This window comes from Onychomys torridus, chromosome 1, assembly GCF_903995425.1.
Source record: "Onychomys torridus chromosome 1, mOncTor1.1, whole genome shotgun sequence".
Taxonomy (NCBI): domain Eukaryota; kingdom Metazoa; phylum Chordata; class Mammalia; order Rodentia; family Cricetidae; genus Onychomys; species Onychomys torridus.
In genome coordinates, this window is record NC_050443.1 from 12,667,009 (window position 1) to 12,692,493 (window position 25,485).

A 25,485-nucleotide genomic window follows, 5' to 3' on the forward strand; every position below is an offset into this window, starting at 1 on the left:
TACAGTAGAGGAGGGCACATGAGCCTCCTTCCTACTTAGTCCTAATCCCTCTCCCAAAGTAAGAGGCACAGAGTAAACATTTGGCAAGGATCAAGGGGGCAGGGGGCAGCAGTGATAAACCAACAGGCCAGCTATAAAGGAAGACCAGGAATGCCAGGATGCAGGATTAGAGCCCAAAGGGAGATGCCATCATGAAAGATCTGTGAAGAGGGAAGCCTGAGGGGTAGGGGCAGAGGGATGAAGCCTAGGAGACCAACTTCTTTCACAAGGGAAATACCAACTGCGGAGCCAGATTCTACCTCGGCGTCTAGGCCAGAATGGAAATCTGAGACACAGCAGAGACCTATAATCCAGCCAGATCCTGGGCCAGAAACAACCCTCACAGACCATCCAGGAGCAAAGATGCTGCAGGAATTTGGTACCCCAAAGCCCGTTGTCCAACACGAAGCTGAATTCCAGCAGGTACCAAGAGTCCCACAAAGATCTGCTCTGCTCCAGAAAATCCTTGCCCCATTAGCCTCCCCTGCACCACAGCAATCACCTCCCAGGCAGAAAGTGCACTTGGATCAACAGGAAGCCACCTCCCACTGGGGACCAGGGACAGGAAAAGTGTCTACAACTCAACAGGAACCCCAACTCAGAGAAGAACATGAGGGGATGACAGGATCTGGACCAGCAGAACCACCTCTAGCTCCACACGAAGTGGAGGCTACATCTACAACCCAGGCTGTACCTGGGCCCCAAAAGAAATCCCCTGCTGAAATTTACTCTTCATCCCAAGAGAGACTTGAACAGTCAGACCCTACAACCCAGCAAACACCTCTAGTTCAAGAAGCCAAATCCAAGCAGGGATCTTTGATGGAATCTGGGTTTTTAGCAAGACTACATGAACTATCCATACAGCACCCGGCCCGTGAGTGGAAGACATTTTTTAACTGGGTTACAGTGTCTGACACAGAGGAACATCTGAGTTCCTCTTCAAAGTCAAATCTTTCAGAGCCAAAGAGTGGACCAGTGATCCCCGAAATGCCACGATCCTTCAAAAAGAAACCTGATTGTGCAAAGCTGCCAGGATACGGCCGGAAATCACCACATGGGATGACTAGTCTCCAGAATCACAAACACTGCTGGGACACAGGTGAGTCTGAACCTGGAAGACTGGAGCCTTCCAGGGCCAGTCACTTATTCGTGCTAAGAATTTTTTGTATCTGGGGTTATAACACTTGGGTCATTTTTCAACAATAGTGTTAAATAGAGAGAAACACACACACACACACACACACACACACACACACACACACACACACACCAGTCTGTAGAGAGGGATGCTGAGGTATAAAAAATGATTTTGGAAACAGTAAACACAGGGCTAAAAACAAGGTTTAGGTTTTCTTCTGCTGCCTGCCCCCACCCCACCCCCGGAAAAAAAAAAAAAAAAAAAAGATTTGGAAGAAATCAAACTGAGGTAGGAAAGAGCTCTAACTCAAGAGTCAAGTAAAAGAAACCACCCTCCTACCAGCGTTCACTCATGAGTCCATAAATAAATAAATGGCGCATTATTAACCGTGGGGCAGACATCAAACTAAGCAACAAGAGTACAATGCTCAGTGTGGGCCTCACCTTTCCGAGTGGTATAGACAAGCTCAACATCCGGGCATTCCCAGCCTCCGGGCCGCCGGGCACACTCCCCAGCCAGGTGCCTCCAGCGGGGCTCGGGGCCATGGAATGACTGTTTCATGGCTTAGGAGACGGGGCGGGACAGGGCAGCGGCAGACTGTGGCCAAGTCAAGGCTGAATGGAAACAGCATGGTAGGGTGCCGGCCAAGGTTCCGCTCTTCCTGCTGCTCCTCTGGAGTGACGGCAGGTAACGCCATAGAGCCCCGTCCTGACCCTCTGAAAGTCAGTCACCTCGGGGACCCGAGCAAAAGCTCGCTCCGTGAGAAAGCCGAGCTTTGCTTCGCCCAGTGCGGTGGAGGGCAGCGCAGGGAGCCTTGCGCCTCTTCTGTGTCCCGCCTTTTCCCCGGCATGTGGTCCGTCAACCGAGGCTCCGTTCGCTAGGTCGACCCCGTGGCCGCAAGCGGCTGGGCAGGCGCAGAACGTCCTCTTCTCCCAACTCCCACCCCATCTCCCCCGTCCCTTCGATTCTGGGCCAGAAGACGGGACGGAGAGAGAAAAAAAACTCCAGAAACAGCCATGAAAACCAGCAGGGAGAGAGTGTGTGTGAGAGAGGACGTCTGTCTGACTGGAAGCAGTTGTTTTGCTGAGAGGTCAAGGCCAGCCTAGGCTACATGGCGGGTTCCAGGCCAACCTCAGCGACAGGGTACAGACCCCCGTCTCAAAATCAAGGGAAGAACAAGCGAGGGGGCGGGGAAAGGGGCGGGGCTTCCCTAACAACTACCCCGCGCGGCCACGCCCCCAAGTCGGCCACGCCCACGCTGTAGGTGGCCCGAGGGCATGGCCCGCCGCCTGCCCGAGGTGCCTGCCCGCAGGTGCCTGCCACTCCTGGGGCAGGTGGGCGGGCCAAGTTCATGCGAAGGTGAAAGGGATGGCGACGCTCATTCTCTGTCGGGGTGACTCTAGCGCCACTCCTCCCTATTTCGGCTCTGAGGACACTTTTCACCGCCTCCGGGGTTGCATTTTTTGTTGTCGTCGTTGCTGTGGTTGGCTGCGGTTCCTTTAACCTGAGCGAATGGGCGGGCCAAGGCTTCCAGACCCACCCATTGGAGGCGGGGCCTAGCGAGGAGCAGGCCCAGGATTGGATGGTTTGGGGGGCTGGCGGTGGTGTGTGGTGAGGATTGACTCTGGCGGAGGGACTCGACCGCTGGAATTGGGCCCCGCGCCCGGACTGGAAAGAATTGATGGAGCCAGCCGTGGAATCGGGCATCGTGGGGACCCAGGCCTCCAAGCAGGCCAAAGAAGGGTCGAGGAACCGCAGTCGCAGGCGGTGGCGAAAAGGCAAGGTCAAAGGTGAGCCGGTAGCAGCTCGGAACAAACTCCGCACATCCTGCGGGGCACAGGGGGACTGGGTGGACTGACCCACTTCCACAACGGGGAGGGGGGAGGGCCGTCCGTGGACTGACCCACTGCCGTCCTGCGTGGGGGTGGGGGCGGAGACCGTCCATTATTAGAAGGGGGTGATGTGAGAGTAGAATGTCCCACCCAGACGTGAGGACTACCGGCTACCCCAGTGCGGTCTTGGGAATGCGACTCTGTCGGAATAGTGTTCCCGCTTGGGTTCGTTACTCTCTGTGTGACCAAGAGCAACAGCTACGCTCTGAGTGTTTTCGGCCTGGGAAATGATTCAAACGCCGATTTTCACGTCTTCTGCACTCTTAAGAGGATAATGGGGAAGGATTTTAGCCGCTTTTACCAAATGAGGAACGAGTACAGGCTTGTGAAAGGTAGGTGGTAGGAGTACCTGGTAACTGGAAAAACTCCTCGCAGTCCCTTCTTCCACTCTCAGTCAATCCGTCCGTTTGCTCTTTGGCTGTCGACCTTCGTCAGCCCAGTAACACTTTGGCGAAGCTCCTGATCCTCAGGACTTCCAAAAAGAGAGCTTTTAAACTGACTTTGCACCTCCACACCTTCCCTAGGGAGATGGGAGGGCTATTGTCTAGCTTCCCTAGACCTAGAGAAACAGTGGCAGACCAGCAAAAGATGTTGCAAGCAAGGCTCAGTCAGAGCAGGCATTAAGTCCTGGCTCAGTTAGGAGTCTTGTCTATTTTGCGGCGCTGCTTATAGCCAAACCTAGGGTCTGGTGAATGTTAACAAGTGCTCCACCATGCATCTCCTGCAGTCCATGTGTCTTTATCAGTCCCAGTGAGAGGTTCCTGTGCAGGCAAAAAAAAAAAAAAAAAAAAAAAAAAAAAAAACAACCAAACCTGACATGGTTCCCCAATCCCCAGTAACCCCAAATTTGTCATTCCCCCTATCTTCTTGGTAAACAAGGGTAGCATTATAATCAACTCTAGAGTGTGTATACTGGCCAAGACAGATTTGAACTCAAGCTGGAACCAAAAGACAGCCTCTTGTCCCACAACAAAGATACATACCATTTGGAACCTGTTTCTTAGAGAGCCGTTTTACCAAATTGCTAAGATCTGTGAAGGAATAAACAGCAGGCCCCTTTCCCTGATTTTTTTTCTGATCTCTGAGCAGACATGATGATAGCAGTACCTGACTTGTAGGACTGTTGTAAGATCCCAATGCATGTTCTTTGGCACACAATAAGCCGGGAGAGGTGGACGTGAGTATACTGTCTCTACTAGACACTGAGCTTCCGAAGAGTGGGCTTGTGTCTGCCTTGTTTACCTAGAATGCCAGACACATGGACATTCAAATATTTATTAGATTGATAAGTAAAGGAATGTGCCAAGCGTGACATGGGGCTATTAATAGCCAAGCTGTCCTTAGTGTCCTGAGGAGTCAGAAAGAATCTACCTGAGTAAGACTCTTGCACAGTCAAACCTACTCACAAAAGCAAAGGCTCAGCTCTGAGAATTGCTTGTCGTTTCCTGAGGCCCTTCCTGGTGCCAGGCCTGAGACCTGTGAATCAGATTCCACCCCTGCCCCAAGGGCATCCTGACTGGCTGGAGCAGTCTGTTTATCCATGTGATCTTGCCAGTAACTGGATGAGACTGCTGTCATTAAGATCAGCCCATTTCCCAAATGATGACACAGAGGCACTCAGCCTGCTGGGCTTCCTTACCTGGCCAGTGAAGGCAGAGAGACACCTTCATCCTTCTCAGGACAAGGAATGTGGGAGTTGACAACTGCTGTATGCCCCAACCTTAATTCTGGATCTAAAAGGCTCTCATCAGAAAGATTTAATCTCCAGACCTTCGCTCAACACCTAGGCATTCTGTGACTAGCAGGACAGACTCAGTAGAGCTGGGGACACAAATATTAATAAGACTATTGCTGTTGCCAGGCATGTGGCACACACCTCTGATCCCAGTACTTGAAACGCTGAGTCAGGGGGATCACCATTAGTTCAAGGCCAGCCTGGATATGTAGTGAGTTGCAGGTCAGTCAAGACTACAGAATGAGACTCTCAACCTCTCCTACCATTTAAAAAAGCCTGTTGTAAACATCAGTGTAATAAATACAATTAAAGGAAAAATCTAGAGCTAGGGATGTAGCTGAGTTACTAGAGTACTTGTCCAGCGTGCACAAAGCCCTAAGTTCTATCTCCAGGACCACATCAATTAGGCCTGGTGGCATGTGCCCAGGATTCAGAAGTAGATTGGTGGAGGAAGGAGGATCAGAAAGAAGTTTAGGGTCATCCTTGACTACCATAGTCTGAGGACAGCCTGGAATACATGAGAAATGTATCCTGTCTTCAAAAAGAGAAAATTCTAAGAAAATGATCATGAGAAGCTTTTCCAAGGAGGTGATGTCAGACTCATGGATGGGCAGGAATTAACTGCTGAACAAGGAAAGTAGGTAAAACAGAGAGCAGCATGAGCAAAAAACCTTGAAGCTAGCTGGGCGGTGGTGGCACATGCCTCTAATCCCAGTACTCGGGAGGCAGAGGCCAGCCTGGTCTACAGAGCAGGTACCAAGACAGCCAGGACTGCACAGGGAAACCCTGTCTGGAAAAACCAAACAGACACACAAAAAAACATTGATGCTAGAAGGAGCAGCATATGGTTGGAGGGAGGCTGTCAACAGGAGCCTGCGGCAGGAGGGTGTGCTCTAGATTGGATTGGGAGGCTTTATCCTGAGAGGAAGGAGTGATCAGATTGTGTTTTCAAAAGATCCTCTAGATGTTTTGCAGGGAACAGACTTAAATCAGAGGCACACAGAGAGCTTCACAATCATCCAAGTGAGCAGGATACATTGCAGCAGGGGGAGGCAGGGGAGGTGGGGACATGCCAAGTGAGGGTGATACAGTGTGGCAGGGGGAGGCAGGGGAGGTGAGGATATGCCAATTGAGGATGATACAGTGTGGCAGGGGGAGGCAGGGGAGGTTAGGACATGCCAAGTGAGGGTGTTACAGTGTGGCAGGGGGAGGCAGGGGGAGGTGGGGACATGCCAAGTGAGGGTGATACAGTGTGGCAGGGGGAGGCAGGGGAGGTTAGGACATGCCAAGTGAGGGTGATACAATGTGGCAGGGGAGGCAGGGGAGGTGGGGACATGCCAAGTGAGGGTGTTACAGTGTGGCAGGGGGAGGCAGGGGAGGTGGGGACATGCCAAGTGAGGATGATACAGTGCGGCATTGGGAGGCAGGAGTGTAGGGACATGCCAAGTTTTGAGGTCCCTAGGACATAGGTGGGACAGGCCTGGGTGGTGGCGTAGATGGATGGATAGGTGAGGGAGATTGGCATGATAACACCTTAAGTCTCTGCTTGAGCAAATAGTGATTTCTGTTCTCAACACACGTATACACCATGACACACCCAAACAAGTATATAGATTCTTTTTGTTGTTTTTATTCTTATTTATTTATTTTTTTTTTTTTGGAGGCAGGGTGTCCTATATATCCCAGGCTGGTTTTGAACTCACTATGTATTCCAAAATGACCTTGAACATCAGATCCTCTTGCTTCCACCTCCATAAAGCTGGGATTACAAGTGTGCACCCCCACACACAGTCTATATGGTATTGGGGACTAAATCCAGGGTTTGTACAAGGTAGGCAAGCACTCCACCAACTGAGCTACATCATCAATACATGAATTTTTTTTTTTTTTTTTTTTTGGCCAGGGCTGAGGACCGAACCCAGGGCCTTGTGCTTGCTAGGCAAGTGCTCTGCTTCTGAGCTAAATCCCCAACCCCATGGATTCTTAAAAACATGACACAACCCTGTACAAGCTGAAAATCCAAGACAAACGCATATACTTAAAGGCTAATAAACACACATAGGTCACAACGCTTGCATACAACACACACACCTTCGATAGGTCAAGAAACATGAAAGTATATTCCCCTGGTTTATCCCCTGGACCCAAAGTCCAGGCCTGACACAGCTGATAAGTGGCTTCTCGGGGCAGAGCTGGAGGAGCTGGGAGCATGGTTCAGTGACAGAACATTTATCTAGCATGGACAAGTTTGATTCCCAGAACCGAAGGAGAAAAACATCTCCCAGGGCAAAGGGCTGGGACCTAGTTGTCTCGGTACCCCTCCCCCACTGCCATGCCCCTCTCAGCCCTACCCTTTGCCCCATTCCTGCCATGCTCACCCATAGCACCATTGGGTATGCCCTTACCCCAGTGCCCTCTGCCTAGGATTCTAGCAATCCCAATATCCCTTCCTCGTGGCCCTAGCCAGCCCAGTCTTCAGGGAGCTACCATGAGCGGGGCAAAGAGCAGGGCCCCGAAGTCACGAGGGCTCAGGGACCCAGCCCTTTCTTTGCTGCTTTGCCAAGTCACTTGTTCTTCCAAAAGTGGTCTTCAATAAGTACCCCAACCCCGTGCTCCCCGCAGGTTGGGGTCGGGGGACAGTCATAGGGTGAGCTGTGGCAGAAAGGCAAATGGCAGATACAAGGTGCCCAACGTGGGAAGTGGATGAAGCTAGGTTTAGAAAGTGGGAAATTGCCCTGGCTTAGAGCTCAACACAACAGACAAGGCCCTGAACTCCAGGTGCCTGGGGTCTCGTGGGGAGACAAAGCAAATAATATGATGAGGAGGCCATACACTGTTTAGGGTAGTGACAACGAGTGCAGTAGGGAAGATCCGGACACACCATCTCAGCAAGGCTGAGCTGAGGGAGCCCACAGAATGAACCATGCATGCACATGCAGTGCCCCCATGAGCTGGGCATGTCGCTCAGCAGTAAGTAGCACATGCTTAGCACATGGGACTATCTAGGTGCCACCCTGATGAGCAGACTGGCCCAGCACGGTTTCCAGATGAGGAAGTCACACCAGCACTTAACCAGCAAGTGACCTAGGCCAGTATCCCATTATAACTGTTGCTTAGCTTAACCGGCCCCCGAGGCTCTGGTCCTGGGAAGGTACAGCTCTCTCCCAAGTGCCCAGCCGTTACCTTTGGACCTCACTCTACCCTTCATGCCCTCTTCCCTTCACAGACTTGCTGGAGTGTGCTAGGCCTCGGGGCCACCCTCTCCTTCATCAAGATGACAGTCCAGGGGCAGAGACTGAGGACTCACCCACAGCCAGACAAATGTTGCTGAAGCCTCAGGGCCTCTCCTTTGCAACAGGCTCTTTCAAAAGCCCGACACCTGACTTTCTTATTTGTAATTCCGAGTTCTTCCTAAGTAGCCATATTCCACTTTATGAGCTCTGCACCTCCATAAAAATCTGTTTCTGTCCTAGTGGAGACAGACATAAAAACAAGTAAAGGATGACTGCACATTGTGTACATGCTAGAGCAGAAATAAGCCCCAGTGGGTAAGTGAGGGGGACTTGGAGATGGGACCACCTCCACTTGAGGCCTGAGGGTGAGAAAGCTGGCTGGGTAAGGAGCATGTGGAAGATCCTGGGGGGGAGGGGAGAGCCTTGGTTTCCCCATAATGTAACATGGAATTGACTGTCACAGCAGGGTGGGCTGTGGAAGTTAGGAGGTAAACCAAGGATGTCCATGTAGGAATACCACGCAGTAGGGCCTGTGACTCAGGCCCCTGGCTGAGTCTGGTGTTGCCCTTAATCGGCCTTTGTCCTCCCAGGAGGGAGAAGCAGGGCTGGCCCCCTCTTTTTCCCTAACAGCTGGGGACATCTGTGCCAGGGCCAGTCTAGGGGGTGGGAACTGACATCACTGAGCCTTTGGCTCCCTGAATGCACTTGGGGGAGAGGGAGGGCAGTTTGGCTGGGTGAGAGGGGACAGTGTGTTCAGGATGAAGGCTGGGGCTCCTGGGTCCTTGGGGAGAAGACTGGGACTAGATGAGGGAGTGTGAGGGAGGAGAGGCTGGGGGCTAAGCCCTACTCTCAACCAGGAGGAGCTGGGCCATGGGCTCCTGGGTCTAGGTGAGGAGGGGCTGCAGAGCTGGGACTTGAGGCTTCTAAGGAAGAGGAACCTGGCCCGAGGACTCTCTGTTGAGCTAAAGAAGCAAGCAGGCAGGAGGGGTAAGGAGTTGAACTCTGGGCTCCATTTACAACATGTGGTTCTCACTATCCATTCTGGATGGGAGGTGAATCAAATGGCCACACCCTGACTAGGCTGGTCCCTCCCCCACTTTATCGCCACAGGCTTCTACTGGCACTAGCCACAGACCTGCTGTGCCAGCTTGGGGAGCTCCAGTCCGAAGAGGCCAGGGAGGGTGAGTGCAGGCCAGCTGAGAGACAGAAATGGCTGCTGCTACCAGAACCCCGGATCTGGAAGGGAGACATTGTCTTCTATGGAAACAAAGGCTTGCAAACCCAGGAGCCAGGCAGGGCCCTAAGCTTCTAGAGGGAAAGAATCACTTGGGAAGGTTGTAATGTCCTTACCAAAGGGTCAAGGGCAACTTCTCCAAGATATGCTAGATAACAGAGCTGCCTAAGGAGAACACGGACTCTGGAGGAAGATCATAGGGGACCCTGACTGGGAAGCTGAGCAAAGCATGGAGCTGGGTTCTGAGGGACAGAAGCTGAGCTTTGAGAGCCCTAGGAGGATTGATGCCTATGTAGGAACTCTGGACCTAGAAATCGGGGTTAAATTGGCTCTGCCATTATCCATACAACCTCCAGCTTCTTACTGAGCCTCAGCTTGCCCTCCTCTAAAAGGGAATGCTGGCAGTAATAGAGATCTGAACTATTCTGGATCTTTGGAGTAAACCTTAGCATGGGCTTGGCTAGTGATCAGTATTGGCTATTGAACTGCTGTTTCAGGCAGGAGAGTGAGACAATGTAATCTAAGACAGGTGGCCAAGGCTGGAAGCCAGGCGACCATCTAGAGAAGGGATGTTGAGTTTGAGACACCCCTTCCCCCCCCCCCCCCCCCCGCAGAGAAACAAAGAGGCGTTGGAGTTTGGAGGGGATTTTACAGGCAAGCTGGAGTGACCAGGAGAGAGTTCTTGGTGCAGAGATGCTGGAATTATGGTCAGGGCTCAAAAGGAGGGCTAGGTGTGGAGGGAAGTCCTAGGAGACAGTAACGGCTGAACTGGGGGGTTAACATCCCCATCACTGTTAGAAGGGAAGGGCTTGTGGGCAACACCAGGAGACTGAAAAGGAACCGGGATGGGGCTTGAGCACATGGGTCTTGAGAAAGGGAACCGTCGGGCATCCAGATTTCCTGGAACAAGGACAAATCTAAAGAGAGTAAACAAAGATAGAGTTCACCCTTGAATACCTGGAAGGAAGAGGAAGAGGGTGGGCCGGCTTCTGGGGTAGGGAGCAGCACTGGTGAACCAAGTCCTCTGGGGTTTAGGAGACTGGAGTCCTAGATCCGAGAAGGAGAGGGCAGAGCAAGGAAAAGTCTGGGAGTTTCCACTCCCAGCAGGTAAGCAGAAAGAGGTTGAGGCCCCAGACCTCGGGAGAGAGGAGATAAAAATCCTAGTTGTGAGAAAGAAGATAACGGAAGGTCCCTGAATCTCTAGGAGGTTTGGAATAGACCCTTGAGCCTTGAAGGAGGAGGCTACAGCTTTGCACTTCTGGATCGAAGCAAGGATGGTCCTGGGTTTGAGTACTTGGGCCTGAGGGAGGAAAGGTGGGACCTGGACTCCCAGGCCTGACAGAGCAAGGTAATCACAGCACACCTTCCCATCTCCCCACAGCCTCGGCATTCTCACACAGCATGGATCTGCGCACAATGACACAGTCGCTGGTGACGCTTGCAGAGGACAACACGGCCTTCTTCTCAAGCCAGGGCCCCGGAGAGACAGCTCGGCGGCTGTCCAATGTCTTTGCAGGTGTCCGAGAACAGGCACTGGGGCTGGAGCCAACCCTAGGCCACTTGTTGGGTGTGGCACACCATTTTGACCTGGACACAGAGACACCAGCCAATGGATACCGTAGCTTGGTGCACACAGCCCGTTGCTGCCTAGCACACCTACTACACAAATCCCGCTATGTGGCCTCCAATCGCCGAAGTATCTTTTTCCGTGCCAGCCACAACCTAGCAGAACTGGAGGCCTACCTGGCTGCTCTCACCCAGCTCCGTGCCCTGGCCTACTACGCTCAGCGCCTGCTGGCTATCAACCGACCAGGGGTGCTCTTCTTTGAGGGTGATGAAGGACTTACCGCTGACTTCCTGCAAGAGTATGTCACTCTACATAAAGGCTGCTTCTACGGCCGCTGCCTGGGCTTCCAGGTGAGTCCCTTGCCCCATGTCCTCCTGGATTCACAGTGAAGGCACTGGTAACCTATCCTTGAAGTAGAGCCACAGCCACCACAGTGGCTGGATTCGGAAATCAGAGCACAGATTGGCAGGGAGAGTTGGCAGGAGCTCAGAGCTGGACTCCAAGGTCTCCAACTCATGAGCCATGACTAGATAGACCTACCATGTATCAGAAACCTCTTCACCAGCTGGATTTGGTAACTCAGGCCTGTTACATCCCAACTACTTGGGAAGCTGAGGCAGGAGGATTGCAAGTCCAAGGCCTGGCTGAGCTTACTGAGTGAGATGAAAGCCAACCTTGGTATCTTAGGGAGACCCTGTCTCAAAAGTAACAAGAAGGCTGGGGCCACAACTCAGTGATAAAACACTTGTCAAACATGCATGAGGCCAGAGCTTCAACCCAGCAAAAGGTGGGGGGGGGAGAAGAGATTCATTTGCTCTTTTTCTTTTTCCTTCAAGTATTACGAGTGTTAGGTGAGCACACCATTGAGCTGTATCTCCAGCCCACTGAACCCTGAGGTTCATTTGAGTCTGAGTGCCTAGGAAGGTAATCAGTATTGATCTCAGAGGTCCATTCTGTGTGAGTGCACCCCTGCCTGGGATTCTGGACCATATGGAAGAAGGTGCCAGCCCACAGATAGCAGATTGGCACCTGGGCTTTGTCACTGTAGAAACCACATGATTTCTAGGCAGCCTTTAGGACAGGACCAACTCATCCATCAGAGTTGGTGACAACGAAGACCTGGTTGTGGTTAATCTCTTCCCTGAACGAGACATTCTGACCCTAGCTGTGGGCCTTCTCCTACCTTTTGCCCATCCCAAACCACCTCAGAGAGATGCAGCCTGTCACCACGTGGAAATTGAGGCAATCTAATACCCTCAGAACTATTTAGAGATAGAGGCTAGCCTGAGCTACATCAGATGTACCAGGCAAGCCAAAGCTACATAGAAAGACCCCTGTCTCAAAAATAAATAACTAAATGATTGATTTGGGGACTAGAAAACTGGGGAACATAGAAAACTAAAATCAGAATGGAGGCCCTTGTCTGGGGTCATGCTAGCTCCAGGCAACCCCAACCAGCTGTATGAAGGAACCTCAGCAAGGATTCCAGGAGCTATGTGATGCTTTGGTCCTTGTGCCCACTCAGGACCTCCTCTCGCTTCACCGAGAGATGAGCCCACCACTCTTTCAGCTTCCCTGTCCCTGTCTATCACTCCAGGCTTCCTGGGCCTGAGCAGCCCAACACAATTATTTCTGGGGTTCTTCCCTCACCCAAATAAACCTACAAACACTGATCTGGCCAGCAGAGCTAGCCATCTCCCTGCTTTCATGCCCTGGCATCAACACTGGAAATCAAGAAGTTCCAGGCTGCCTGAATCAGTGTCCTAGCCACAAAGGCCAGCTCCTGTGCTCTTTGGCCTACTGGGTTCCTGGCCAAGAGCACGGCCTGGGCCACCTGCCAGCTCCTGAGGACCCAGCTCTGCTAGAGCACAAGACTGCATCACCCTCTAAAATGTCAACTTCCAGGAAGGCAGAGCCCCTAGATCTCAGATGAGACTGCTCAGTCCCTGTTCCCTCCCAAAGCCTGCATGCTGTGGAACAGTTTCCAGAATGAACAAGAATTCTGCTAACTCCTTAGCCTCCCGAGGCTGAGTCTCCTCTGCTGCTCTCCTTGTCTTCCTGTCTGTCCTCCCCTCTACCACCTGCCAGGTGTCTTCCCTGACAGCCATTTATCCCTGTCTAGGCCTCAGCTGATCTTCCCAAGTTCTCTCGACCTGTCTTGTGTCATGTCCCCATTTCTGGCTTTCAGTTGCCCTGTGCCCAGCCCCAACTGTCTGTCTCACCCCTTTGTTCTTTCTGACTTCAGGAAGTGCCTATGTGTTCTTACTCCACAGTCCACAGCCCTCCAGATGCTCAGAATGAAACCCAGTCCCTCAGCCTGGGCCTTAGAAGAGCTTTCTTTGCCTCTAGGACCTCCCTTGCTCTTGTTCTTGGCCTACTCTGCTCCAGGCACACCATTGCGTTCTCTCTGACCCATGCCTCCTTTCCCTTACTACCCATGTGCGCCACTGCATCTTCAGCTTCTGTGCTTGCTCTGGCCTCTCCTCATGCAGACCCCTGCTCTCAGCCTGGGCAGGTAACCTGGCCCGTGGTCATCACTGCAGCCCATCCACCTAGTGCCTTTCTTCAGATCATTAGTTGAGTTAGACATTCCCCTGCACATATCTTTATTTGTTCATCATCTCCTTCCCTTGAGGACACCAGGTCCATGAAGGGGCCCAGGGTGAGCCCACAGCACACTGTAGGAACACATTAAAAGCTTGCTAAGTGTATGTGCCCACTCCTGTCTCTGTCCCCTTTTGTGCCCCATCCTCATCCGTCTCCTGGTGGTTGGGTGACACAGGCATCCCTTCACAGTTCACACCTGCCATCCGGCCGTTCCTGCAGACTCTCTCCATCGGGCTGGTGTCCTTCGGGGAACACTACAAACGGAACGAGACAGGCCTCAGTGAGTGGTGGCCGAGCCCTACCCACATCCTCTCCTGTCCCCTTTCCTAACCCAACCCAGTAGCCTGGTCTCCACCAGGGTTCCTTGACACACCTCCTGACCCCCAGGTGTGACTGCCAGTTCCCTCTTCACTGGTGGCCGATTCGCCATAGACCCAGAGTTGCGTGGGGCTGAGTTTGAACGGATCATACAGAACCTGGATGTGCACTTCTGGAAAGCCTTCTGGAACATCACTGAGATCGAGGTGTTGTCGGTGAGCTGCCGGGGCAGGGGAGAGCCTCCAGCATGCTTACAGATGGAGATTCTGAGTCCCAGACATCCAGTGAAGTCACTGCTGGTCACCACAGGACCCTGGGCCCAAGGATAGCACATAAGGGGAAAGACTGGGCTAGGGAGAGGAAGAAGGTGGTATGTACCCCCACCACCTCCATAACCCTTCCATAGCATCCCTTCTGTTCCTCCCCAGTCCCTGGCTAACATGGCATCAACCACTGTGAGGGTAAGCCGCCTGCTCAGCCTGCCACCTGAGGCCTTTGAGATGCCGCTAACCTCTGACCCCAAGCTCACAGTTACCATCTCACCTCCCTTGGCACACACGGGCCCAGGGCCTGTGCTAGCCAGGCTCATCTCCTATGACCTGCGGGAAGGACAGGTAAGCCTCTGGCCCCAGACAGTGGCAGCACCAGCTCAGCGCCCTGAGCCTATCCCCTGGGACAAAGAAGGCCCTGACAGACCACCCTCCCTCCTCACCACCAGGACAGCAAGATGCTCAACAGCCTGGTGAAATCTGAGGGCTCACGCCTGGAGCTGCGCCCACGGCCCCAGCAAGCACCCCGCTCACGGGCCCTAGTAGTCCACATCCATGGAGGTGGCTTTGTGGCACAGACCTCCAAATCCCATGAGCCCTACCTCAAGAACTGGGCCCAGGAGCTAGGTGTCCCCATCATCTCCATCGACTACTCCCTGGCCCCTGAGGCCCCCTTCCCCAGAGCGCTGGAAGAGTGTTTTTTTGCCTACTGCTGGGCTGTCAAGCACTGTGACCTGCTCGGTAAGACCCAGGTCCTTGCTTTCACAGACTCTACCCCGCGCCCCCATCCTTGCCCTAACCACCCTTCTTCAACCTCTGGCCTGTCCTGCAGGCCTGTCCTGCAGAGGCACTAAGTCCCTAGGTCCTAAAGCCTCAGCCTCATCTCTACCCAGCCCACCTTCCCTCCATCTGCCTCCCCCCTGCTATGGGCTAGCCCCATTACTGCCCATCTCCCATCTTGGCCTTGTCATCTCTGCCTCCTGCTTCCTTATTCCCGCCTTCATTTCTGGTCCCTCCTCTCCTGTCTCTCCTTTCCTCCCCAGCTGCCCACCTCCTGCCCTCCTGAACTGCCAGTCTGCTGGCTCACATGCCTACCTACTTGCCAAGTCCTCATACCTCCCTCTTGGAATGCCAGCATCTCAGGAAGACACCAGGGCACAAAGCAGAGCATGGCTGTACCCAGGCTGAACCCCCCTGACCTTCGGTTTCCCAACTTCCGATGCCCCTGTCTTGGGGAAACTGAGCTCCCCTTTGCAGTACCTGCCCCTACTGCTGCTCCTCAGACCCCCAGCTTCCCCAGAACTTTGTCTGCACCCTCTTTCCACTACGTACCACATGGGATCCAAATCCATGCTGCTTCTTGCCAGTAACTGCAATAGCATTCTGCTTGACCTTAGGAATTACTTACCCCACCTGAGAGCCCAGTTCTCCCAGGTCATGCCAGGCTATGACTGGACCCTTCTCCCCACAATAGGTTCAACAGGAGAGCGGATATGCCTTGCAGGAGACAGTGCAGGGGGGAACCTCTGCATCACCGTGTCCCTTCGGGCAGCAGCCTACGGAGTGAGGGTGCCAGATGGCATCATGGCAGCCTACCCAGTCACCACCCTGCAGCCCTCTGCCTCTCCCTCTCGTCTTCTGAGCCTCATGGACCCACTGCTACCACTGAGCGTACTCTCTAAGTGTGTCAGCGCCTATTCAGGTAAGATCCACACCCTCAGCATGGCAGCTGGATGCCTGAATGCCTTAGATACCCCCAGTTCTGGGTGTTAGAGCTGCACCTAGAGAGACCAACTCAGCCTCCCACATTCATTCATTCTGCAGGTACAGAGACAGAGGACCACTCTGACTCAGACCAGAAGGCACTGGGCATGATGGGGCTGGTGCAGAGGGACACATCTCTGTTCCTCAGAGACCTGCGCTTGGGTGCCTCCTCATGGCTCAACTCCTTCCTGGAGCTAAGCGGACGAAAGCCCCAAAAGACCTCATTGCCCACATCAGGTGAGTTAGAGCTTATTCCAAGGCACCTAGCCAGGACAGCCTAGACAAAGCAAACGCCCCAGGACACATGGGGCTACAAAGATACCTTTCCTGGCTGGCTCTGTCCTTGTCCCTACAACAAGCCAAGCCCTGGGTTTTCCCCAGCAGATGCCATCCAGAAACTTCCCAGACTTACTTCTGCATCCCCCAAGTGATCTCACAACCCCAGGAACTGCCCCCCAACAAAACAAAACAAAAACAAACAAACAAACGCTCTCATGGCCAGATTTAGTGACAAACACCTTTAATCCCAGCACTTGGGAAGCAGAAACAAACTCAAAAGTGGGTTTGAGGCTAGCCTGGTCTTCATAGCAAGTTCGCATTCCAGGCTAGCCAGAGCTACACAGAGAGACCCCTATCCCAACAACAACAAACCCATTCTTCAGGGGGCTGGGGAAATGTCTCAAGAAGCAAAGAGCCTGCTGGGCAAATATGAGAACCTGAATTTGGACCAAAACCCATATAAAGCCAGGTGTGGTGGTGCGTGCCATAATCACGGCCCTGGGTGGGCAGAGTCAGGCGAGTCCCTGGGACTTACTGGAGTGCAGGTCTGGGCAAAGGCAGTGAAGGCAGTGAAGGCGGCTGACGTGACTCAGTGCCTGCTGCTATGCCTGACCCGGGTTCAATCCCAGGGTTCACATGGAGGAAGGCAGGAGCCTATCCCTAAAAGTTGTCATCTGACCTCCACATGTGCACACGCACACACAAAATAAAAATGTAAGAAAAATGAAGAAAGACCCAAGGTGGATGGTGCCCTGAAGATCACCTGAGGGTGATCTCCCTCTCCCTCTCTCTCTCTCTCTCTCTCTCTCTCTCTCTCTATCTATCTATCTATCTATCTATCAATCACGCACGCACGCACAGTTTTTTCAGTTTACATGTGTTTTACTATAAGTTAAGGTTCTAATTTTCGAATCTTCAGGAAATGCAGACACACACACAAGTTAAAAGGGAATTGAATTTGAAGCAAGGGACCACTGAGCCCTGGGGGTGAGGTTCTCTGTAGGAGAAAGGTACCCAAAAGGTGTCCTGGGAGGCACACACTCCAGCCCAGCTTCTCACTCCACCAGTGCCTCACTCACTGCTGGGTTAATGGACAAATATCAGCATCTATAACCCTTAGTTTGTCACTCTGTGAAATGGGTATGAGAGTATCTGCCTTGTGGAGTCATAGTGAAGACTGCTACCCCCCTTGTGTCAAGTGCCAAAACAGTGCCTGGCACACAGGTGCTCTCAGAACATACTAGAATTCCATGCCCCATGTCCACAGTTTTGGCCCTCATAGGCTGATAAAGGCAAGTTGTAGGAACTGAAAGGTAATACCAGGTGTAGTGCTGAACCACTGAAACCTGAGGATCCCATCTGGGGCAAGCCAGGGCTAAAGAGCAGCACTGCCCGAAATAAAACCGCATGAGCCGTAAAACAATAAGCAGTGAGGACACAATTAAATTAACAGACTGGAGGCCAGTGCCTTCAAGATGTCCGTGCCATGTGCGCTAGACACACATCATCTGGGCACTTGCTTGCCTGGTTGCTCAGTGGAAAGAGATAAAATGGAGATATGAAAGACATTTTGGAGAGCAGATCCACCTGGCTATAGATGCAAGCTCTCTGGGAGAGTAACACACCCTGAAGACTGTTAGCTGCCTGTAAAGAGAAGCCCCTGTCCCGCTCTATGAGTTCATTCATGCCCCTTGGTCAAGTGGTCATAAAAGGCTGGCTGAACCTCCTGCTGGGGGCCCGAGGCAGCTACAGCAAGACATGCTGCCTGGCAGTCAAACCTTAATGCCCGCCAGAGGATGTAAATACCAGCTCTGCAGTGGAGCATCTGCATAGAACCCACCTGTAAGGGCTGGGAGCTGGCATATGCAAAGCTCTGGATTCTATCCCCAGCAGCACAGACACGAAAAATCCTGATACATCATGATCCCTCTGGAGGAAATGATAGTTAATCCTATCTTATCCCTCTGAGTTCTTATATTCTTATCACTTAGAAGCTAAGGACTGGACTACACAGAAGGAAAGATGGAAGCGCCCAGAAGTCAACTGATTTGCACTTCCCAGGCTATATATACATGTACATCCTGCCCTACAACACAGTCCCACCTCCAAGACTACCAGCTTTCCGATTGCAATCCTGGACACAAACGCCCCACCCACACTCACCCTAGAGTCTGGGGGGAGGGGGTATCCTGGACCTCCCCACACAGACCACTGTCCTTCCTTCTACTGACCTACCCTATCTTGCCATCCAAACACCCTGCTCACTGCCAGGCTTATCTTCTGGCCTCAGGCAGCCTCTGTCTTTGCCCTTCCTACAGAGGTCGTGCGCCCCACGGAGTCAATGCGCAGGAGTGTGTCTGAAGCAGCCCTGGCCCAGCCCGAAGGCTTGCTGGGTACAGATACCCTGAAGACCCTGACAATAAAGGACTTGAGCTTTAAGGGCAACTCCCAGACATCAGACACCCCCGAGATGTCGATGTCAATGGAGACACTTGGCCCCTCCACACCCTCCGATGTCAACTTTTTTCTGAGGCCTGAGAATTCCCACGAAGAGGGTGAAGCCAAAGATGACGTGGGCACCATGGGCAGAGCCCCCCGAGTGCGCGCTGCGTTCCCTGAGGGTTTCCACCCTAGGCGCTCAAGCCAGGGTATCCTCCACATGCCCCTCTACTCGTCACCCATCGTCAAGAATCCCTTCATGTCTCCTCTGCTGGCCCCTGACAGCATGCTGAAGACCCTGCCGCCTGTGCACATTGTGGTGAGAACAAGGCCGGGCAGGGTGCCGCTGGAGGGTGGTGGGGTGGAACATGGGTGCCCTAGGGAAAGAGCTAGCAAGTGCACCGGTGGCTAGGCAAACCAGGAGATCTGTTGTCTTGTACTTTTATTGGGTAGGAAGAAGGCTTGGGCGGGTGGAAAAGATAGGGGCAGGGCTGGGTAAAGGTTGGGGATTCCGTTAACCTCATTTCTTCCTTTTTCCCTTTCCGCCCACTCTCTCCCCGACTCCTCACGCCCGGCCTCTGTCCACTCCATATCCGTGTCCCTGTACTTAACCTTCCCTCCTACCCTGACCCCCACTCTCTCCAGGCGTGCGCTCTGGACCCCATGCTGGACGACTCGGTCATGTTCGCGCGGCGGCTGCGCGACCTAGGCCAGCCGGTGACGCTGAATGTGGTAGAGGACCTGCCGCATGGCTTCCTGAGCCTGGCGGCGCTGTGCCGCGAGACCCGGCAGGCCACGGAGTTGTGCGTGCAGCGCATCCGGCTCGTCCTTAACCCGCCTGCCGCACCGCTGAGCTGAGCCGGAGCTGGGGACGGCGGGGGGCGGCACTAAAAGACCTCTTGCTCCCATCTGCGCGGGCCTCCGTGATGAGTGCGCTCCGGGACGGGCTCTAGGCCCAGCGGGGCCCCTCGGTCAGGCTGGGCGGGAGGGGGCGGGCTGTGCCTTAATTTGGGACCGTTAGTGGGGCGGGGTGGGGACCGAAAGCTGAGCCTGGGAGAGGGGGACGCACACACACCTGTCACCAAGACAGCTGGACCTTCACTACACCACTGCCTTCTACTGCTGCTGTGACCGACCGTGGCTAGTCGGTTTTGTCTTTTGTAAATAAAAGCTATTTAATTAGTTAGGCCTTTTTAAAAATAGGGAATGTGTTTGCCCAGCAGGTGGCAGCACTGGGTTCAAGCGTCTGCTAAAGGGGAAACTAGGAATGTGGACGGGAACTAGCTTTGCTCGCAACCCAAACCACCTAAGATGCAAGTTCTACCTTCCTGAGATAGTCCTTAAGTCTCAGAGGCCTGCCCCCTGGTAGACCGTGAACCTAGTGAGGCAATTTCAACCCAAGGCCTGCTCCTGGGGCTACTGATCCGAGGTTCGGGGAGTCTGTGCAATGATGGTTGGAGAAGGTTTCACAGAAGAGATGGACTTGGCCTTAAAAAAAGCACAGGCCTGGAGAGCTGGCTCAGTGGTTAAGAAAGAGTACTAAATGCGTTTCCAGAGAACCCGGGTTCAATTCACAGAACCCATGTGGGAGCTCATAGAGTTAACTCCAGTCCCAGAGCCTCCAAGGGCACCAGGTATGTATATGGTGCACAGACGACATGCAAACAAAATACACATGTAATTTAAAAAAAAAAAAAAATAGCACAAACTTGATAGGTAGAGAACCGTGACAGTAAGTGATGGAGGCTTCTTCCACACCAGAAAGCTGTATGTAACAGCTGTAGAGCGGCTAGGATCCTCATGAGGGTCAAGTGTTGAAGAATACGCTAAGGCGTTGGGGATGGACTGGAACACTGGAGGCAAAGGAGAGGCTTGGGGACAAGTTAAGGCAAGGTCTGGGCTGGAGTAGAGGCTATGAGGGTAGGGAGTATCCCAGAGCCAGCAATGAGGTTGCATAAGTAAAACAGTTAGGGTAGGGATTGGATTATAACAGAGCAAAGCTACAGGCATGACTCTGAGGTCTAGCCATAAAGCGAGTGGACAATGAGGTAGCCTGTTGACCGGGAGGAGGCTCACATGCCTGTGAAGAGACTGGGGTAGGGATGCTCAGAGGTTATTCCATGAGACACTTTAGTGAAACATCCAGAGGACTGGAGAGGGGTATGTGTTTCACTCTAGCTGGAACCCAAAAACTAGGATCATTCTTGAAAGAATAGGCAAGGTAGGCTTGGAAGGGGCCCAGAACAGACAGAGCCCTGAAGCTTATGGCCCACAATAAAGGAATGGGTCATGGGAGGCCCCTGTTGGAATGTCCTGAGGATCAGCTGGAGAGGAAGGGAGGCAGGAGAGAAGAGGCTGTAAAGGAAGTTTCCGGAAAGAGGGAGTGGTCCATGACAAATTGAAATGCTATCCTGGGTCCTTGCCCATGAATGAGCATGTGCTGCCACAGACTTTGCCCAGAGTCTTGGCATCCAAATGTGGTGGGTTGAAGAGGGAATGGAAGACAAGGGGCTGAGCCAATGGACACCACGTCTATAGAAGTTAAAGGGATGAGATGGTGACTGACAGGCCCTTGATGAGGTGGGGAGCAGAGAAGATGGACCAGTTTTAATTGTGTCAGAAACGGAGAGACAGACAGAGAACCACAATTGGTTTCTTTTCTTCTTTCTTTTTCTTTCTTTCTTTCTTTCTTTCTTTTTTTTTTTTTTTTTTTTTTCCGAGACAGGGTTTCTCTGTATAGCTTTGCGCCTTTCCTGGATCTCACTCTGTAGACCAGGCTGGCCTCAAACTCACCGATATCCAACTGCCTCTGCCTCCCGAGTGCTGGGTTAAAGGGTGTGCCACCACCGCCCAGCCACAATTGGTTTCTTAAAGGAAAGGATAGCAGGGACCCCACCTCAGGGGTCCTAATCTACCCAGGTAACTTCTGAATCAAAACCTGGCGTGGAAAGCCAAGTGTGGTACTGCAAGCCTCAATGGAATCCAGCTGCTATCACAAAAGCTACTGCTTGGAAAAGTCAAGGACTTCTCCAAAGGCCAAGCCATGGCTTAAGACGTCTTGGTGATATTTTAGCTTTTCTATATATTAAGCCTGCTCCTAAAATGATTTTCTTGCGTGCTTCTAAAGAACTCCTAACAGTGTATTTATCTAAAATGCTTATCAAGCATCCAAGGCCATATGAAACTGCACCTGCCTCCTAGGTCAGCAGATAGCTTTATTTCTTGTGCAATATAGGGTGAGACCCTCCTTTTTTATACAACCTTACTAATAGACCCCTAACTTCTTACCTAACCACTCCTAGGGATGTAGACTGAGCACATTAATCCCCTTTTTGATACACTAACCAATCATTAGCACTCAGTTGACCTCCTCCTTTACCACTTCCATTTTGGATTGTAAAAGAAAGCCTGGTGGTCACTGAGGAAAATTCTTACCTGCCTTTATGACCCCGTAGAATTCAAGCCTGGTGACCTTGCTCAACCAGGGGATTGCTGTTGCCTGGGTTTATAACTGAATTTCTGGGAGACTTAGGAGGAACATAGAGAACTTAGAGATGGAGAACAGAGAGGGTTAAGAGGATTTTTGACCAGAGAGTATGTGTGGACGAGATGGAAGATGAGGAAGAGTCAGATGAGGAAGTACTAGCTGGGTAAGAACAAGATGAAAAGGACCTCGATGAGGCAGAATTAAGACGAGAGAATTAAGATAGAACTTAGAGGGAGCAGTAGATAAAGGTAGAGAGAAATCAGGCAAGAAAGGAGCTCAGCACGAGAACGGAACTGAAGCTGTGTAGATAGGATGTTATCTCAGAGGAATTAAAGCAAGTGGACTATAGAGCTCGGTGTGCTGAGATTCTATTTCCTGAAAATAGTCCTCGCCCTTTGTAGTCTCTCTCCTGAGCCGCTGGGAAGTAGAACATTAGGGCTGGTCCCACTAATTATACAAGAGTGTGATGGCTCACACTTAGAACCCCAGTGCTTGGAAGGCTGAAGCAGGACTACTATCTGTTTGAGGTCCCTCAGATATATACTGAATAGTGAGGTCGTTATGTAGCCCAGGCTGGGCCCAAACTGTGCCCCAGAGTAAGACCCTGAAAAACAACAAAACTCTCAACCTAGAATTCCCGAAAGGATTTCTATCCATGCACTGAACACACCTTCATTCCGCTCCTAGCTCATCAAGTGCAGCCCCCTGAGATGGAACAACAGCCCTGGGTCTTGTTCCCATAGCGCACCCACCACAAGTTCTGCCTTTAGCTCCTGTCTCATCCCTTCAGCCTCTGGCCGGATCCAGGCTCCACCCTGTTCTCCCTAGGCACTGGAGAGGCCACCACCTGGTGTACTGACAGAAATTCCAGTCTCACACCTCCAGCTCTGGTCCCTACTCTGCCTTAGCCCATCCCTGGCACGCACGCAGTACACACCAAGTTCCTCACTCCAGCTGGTGCTCACCTCCTCATCCTCTTCCAGCCTTACAGCTCCCCTGGTGGTACAGCGTGGGTCTTCTCTTTGGGCACCTAAAGGTGCCTCCTGACTTTGCACAGGCTGAAACCCTCTCATAACCTGTACTGCCACCTAGTGCTCTTCCAAGGACCAGCGCCAGGGGCCCCTTCTCTGGAAATTCTTTGCTGACCATGCCAACCCCCCCCCCCAAAAAAAGAGATTCCTGTGCCTCCCTACCCCTTCACGCCCTTGACCACCAATGCCTGTCCTTCCCTCTAACCCGAGCTCCCATTGAGGGCAGGGCCCAGGTCTGACTCATCTTGATCACCACAGTCCCCAGCTTCAGGCCTGGCACACCAGGAGCCCAGGAAATGTTTGTTAAGTGATGAGTGGGTGAGTGAGTGAGCGCTGAGTGAATGGATGACTATAAGAGAGAACCGCGAGTGAATTCGTGACAGACAGCAGGAAGTGACGAATGGAGGAAACCTAGCGCAGGACAGGCAAGGAACAGAATCAATAGGTGCATTCATTTCTGAGGGTGCGCATCCCTGAACTCAGTTTCTCCAATAGCGACCTCCCTCATCGCCGCCGCTGCAAGCTATGTCCAGAACCCCAGTACTGGTCATTCTGGAAAGGACTTACCGGGACCAACCAGATGAGCTGGTTTTCTTGGGGAACCCCTTCGGCCTTTAGCCGAATCGACCCGAGCCCTACGAGGCAGGTTCCCTGTTGGCAGATTGACCCAAACTAGCGGAGAATGACGTCTTTCAGAGCCTATCGCTGTCCGACACGGACTGCAGGCCCGCCCATTCAGGAAAGCGCCCACAGGGAGCGTCAGGTCCTCCTCTGGAGAGAGCGAAGGCTGCTGAGGGCCGGAATGGGGTGTTTTCAGGCGTTCTAATTCTTCTTTTTTCTCCTTCTTTTTCCCAGTACTGGGGATTGAACCCAGGCCTTTCCGTATGCTACACAAGGTCTCTACTACCCGGCACTGAACCTCAACCCTTCTTTATTTTGAAACAGCATCTCACTAAATTACAGACAGGGCTTGAACTTACTCTGTTACCCAGAGTGGCCTCTGATTTGCCTCAGCCTCCAGAGGCGTTTAGGATTGTACACTTGCATCATACCCAGCTGCAGTGGGTCTTGGTAAAAAGAAGCCACGCTCCTTAATCCTAAAGGAGCAAGGGCACTTAGGACCAAAGAGGTTAGAAATTAGTGGTCAGGATTTTTGTGTCTGAGGGTCCGAGAATTAGGAACCTCAAAGATTGGAGCCCAGGAATTTGAACTCCAGGGTCCTGTGAGTCACTCTGGTTTGCCTGCTCTGGATGACAGATCTGGGGTTCAAGATTTTATGAGGCTATTTGTGGGACTGGGGCCATGCCTCACCCCCAGGCAAGATTTCCGAGGCCTGAGGTGGAGCACAAGGGAGGAAGGGGGGGATCTCTAGCCTGGATGCCGTTCTTACCTGTGTCCCTACCACGAAAGTGAGGGGTAGAGCTTGCTGAAAAAAAAAATGGAAGGAGCCTTGAGGAGAATGTGGAGACCAGGGGAAAGGAACACAAAGACACCAAAGAAGAGATTAAAAACAATAATAACAGTTATCTTGTACTGAGTTTACTGCGGCCTGGGTTCTGTACTAAAGCATTTCACATAATTATTCCGTGTCTTCCTCATAGTCCTAAGAGACTGGAGCTTCATTAGTGTTGTCATTATTATTATTATCCTCCTTTTACAAGTGAGAAAATTGAGGTCCAGTGCAGGACAATCAAGATAGAGATATAGGTAGGGAAAAAATACAGATGTAAAAAGAACACACACAGATGAAAACAAGATTAATGGATAAGGCAGGCCCAGAAAAAAAAGAGGAAATGACCTACAGCAAACAAAGGGGAGGGATCTGAAAGCCAGGAAGTGGCAGGCCACGAGGGATCTGAGAGCCAGGAAGTGGCAGGCCACGAGGACTCAAGGGAGACAGCCAAAAGATGAGGATTGCCAATGACCTTTCTTCCCTGATTCCGCGGTTTCAGCCTTGTCCAAGACTTCTTGCTGTTGGTGCTGAGCCAAGCTGGGGTCAAAAACAGTGATTAAGAACAGGCAAGTATGTCATTATGCCAGGAGATGATAAGAAAATGATTCATGGGGGTACCCCAGTCTGGGAGGGGCCTCTGCCTCACAGCCTCTGCTCTTTAATTTGGATAGAGCTCACGCCTCAGAGAGGACTTGGTTCAGGCCGTCCCTCTCCTAATCTGTCTCTCCATCACTGAGAACTGTTGCTGTAACACATTATGAACACAGGTGAGGACCTCCCTCCAGACCTCAAACACTTACACCTTAGAGACCTCAACACATTTCAGAGACTCCATAGATGCACAGGATGGATGGACGGACAAACAGATGGACGGGCAGATGGATGGACGGATGTCCACATCTCTCCAGGAAGCTCTTCCCCACCCTGCCATTCCCCTCTCTGCCACCATCATACTCCTTAGAGTCTCCCTGGCCACATCGTCTCCTCTGCTCTTCCCTTT

At 52.3% G+C, this 25,485-nt stretch overlaps 1 protein-coding gene and 1 long non-coding RNA gene across 10 annotated transcripts; one reads left to right on the forward strand and one right to left on the reverse strand.

Moving 5' to 3' along the window:
* Window positions 1-237: 237 nt before the first annotated feature.
* Lipe (lipase E, hormone sensitive type) lies at window positions 238-19,696 on the forward strand. 6 transcript variants are annotated; one of them, XM_036168106.1, is made up of 10 exons: window positions 238-1,138; window positions 10,653-11,188; window positions 13,635-13,725; window positions 13,833-13,978; window positions 14,192-14,377; window positions 14,482-14,773; window positions 15,507-15,734; window positions 15,857-16,033; window positions 18,394-18,833; window positions 19,160-19,696. In XM_036168106.1, exons 1-10 carry the CDS (start codon window positions 238-240, stop codon window positions 19,370-19,372), a joined length of 3,210 nt encoding a protein of 1,069 aa, XP_036023999.1. In that variant the 3' UTR covers window positions 19,373-19,696. The 6 variants fall into 6 exon arrangements, with proteins under 6 accessions (XP_036023999.1, XP_036023965.1, XP_036023971.1 ...); XM_036168072.1 differs by lacking the exon at window positions 238-1,138 and adding an exon at window positions 2,434-2,967; XM_036168078.1 differs by lacking the exon at window positions 238-1,138 and adding an exon at window positions 3,140-3,401.
* On the reverse strand, window positions 9,905-23,703 carry LOC118569875. Of its 4 annotated transcripts, none has more exons than XR_004943093.1 (4): window positions 23,600-23,703; window positions 15,441-15,588; window positions 13,819-14,076; window positions 9,905-13,699 (listed from the first exon to the last, which is right to left on the reverse strand). It is a non-coding gene; the product is annotated as an uncharacterized LOC118569875 (long non-coding RNA). The 4 variants fall into 4 exon arrangements; XR_004943099.1 differs by having other exon boundaries at window positions 13,819-14,113; XR_004943095.1 differs by lacking the exon at window positions 23,600-23,703 and adding an exon at window positions 22,967-23,140.
* Window positions 23,704-25,485: the final 1,782 nt, after the last annotated feature.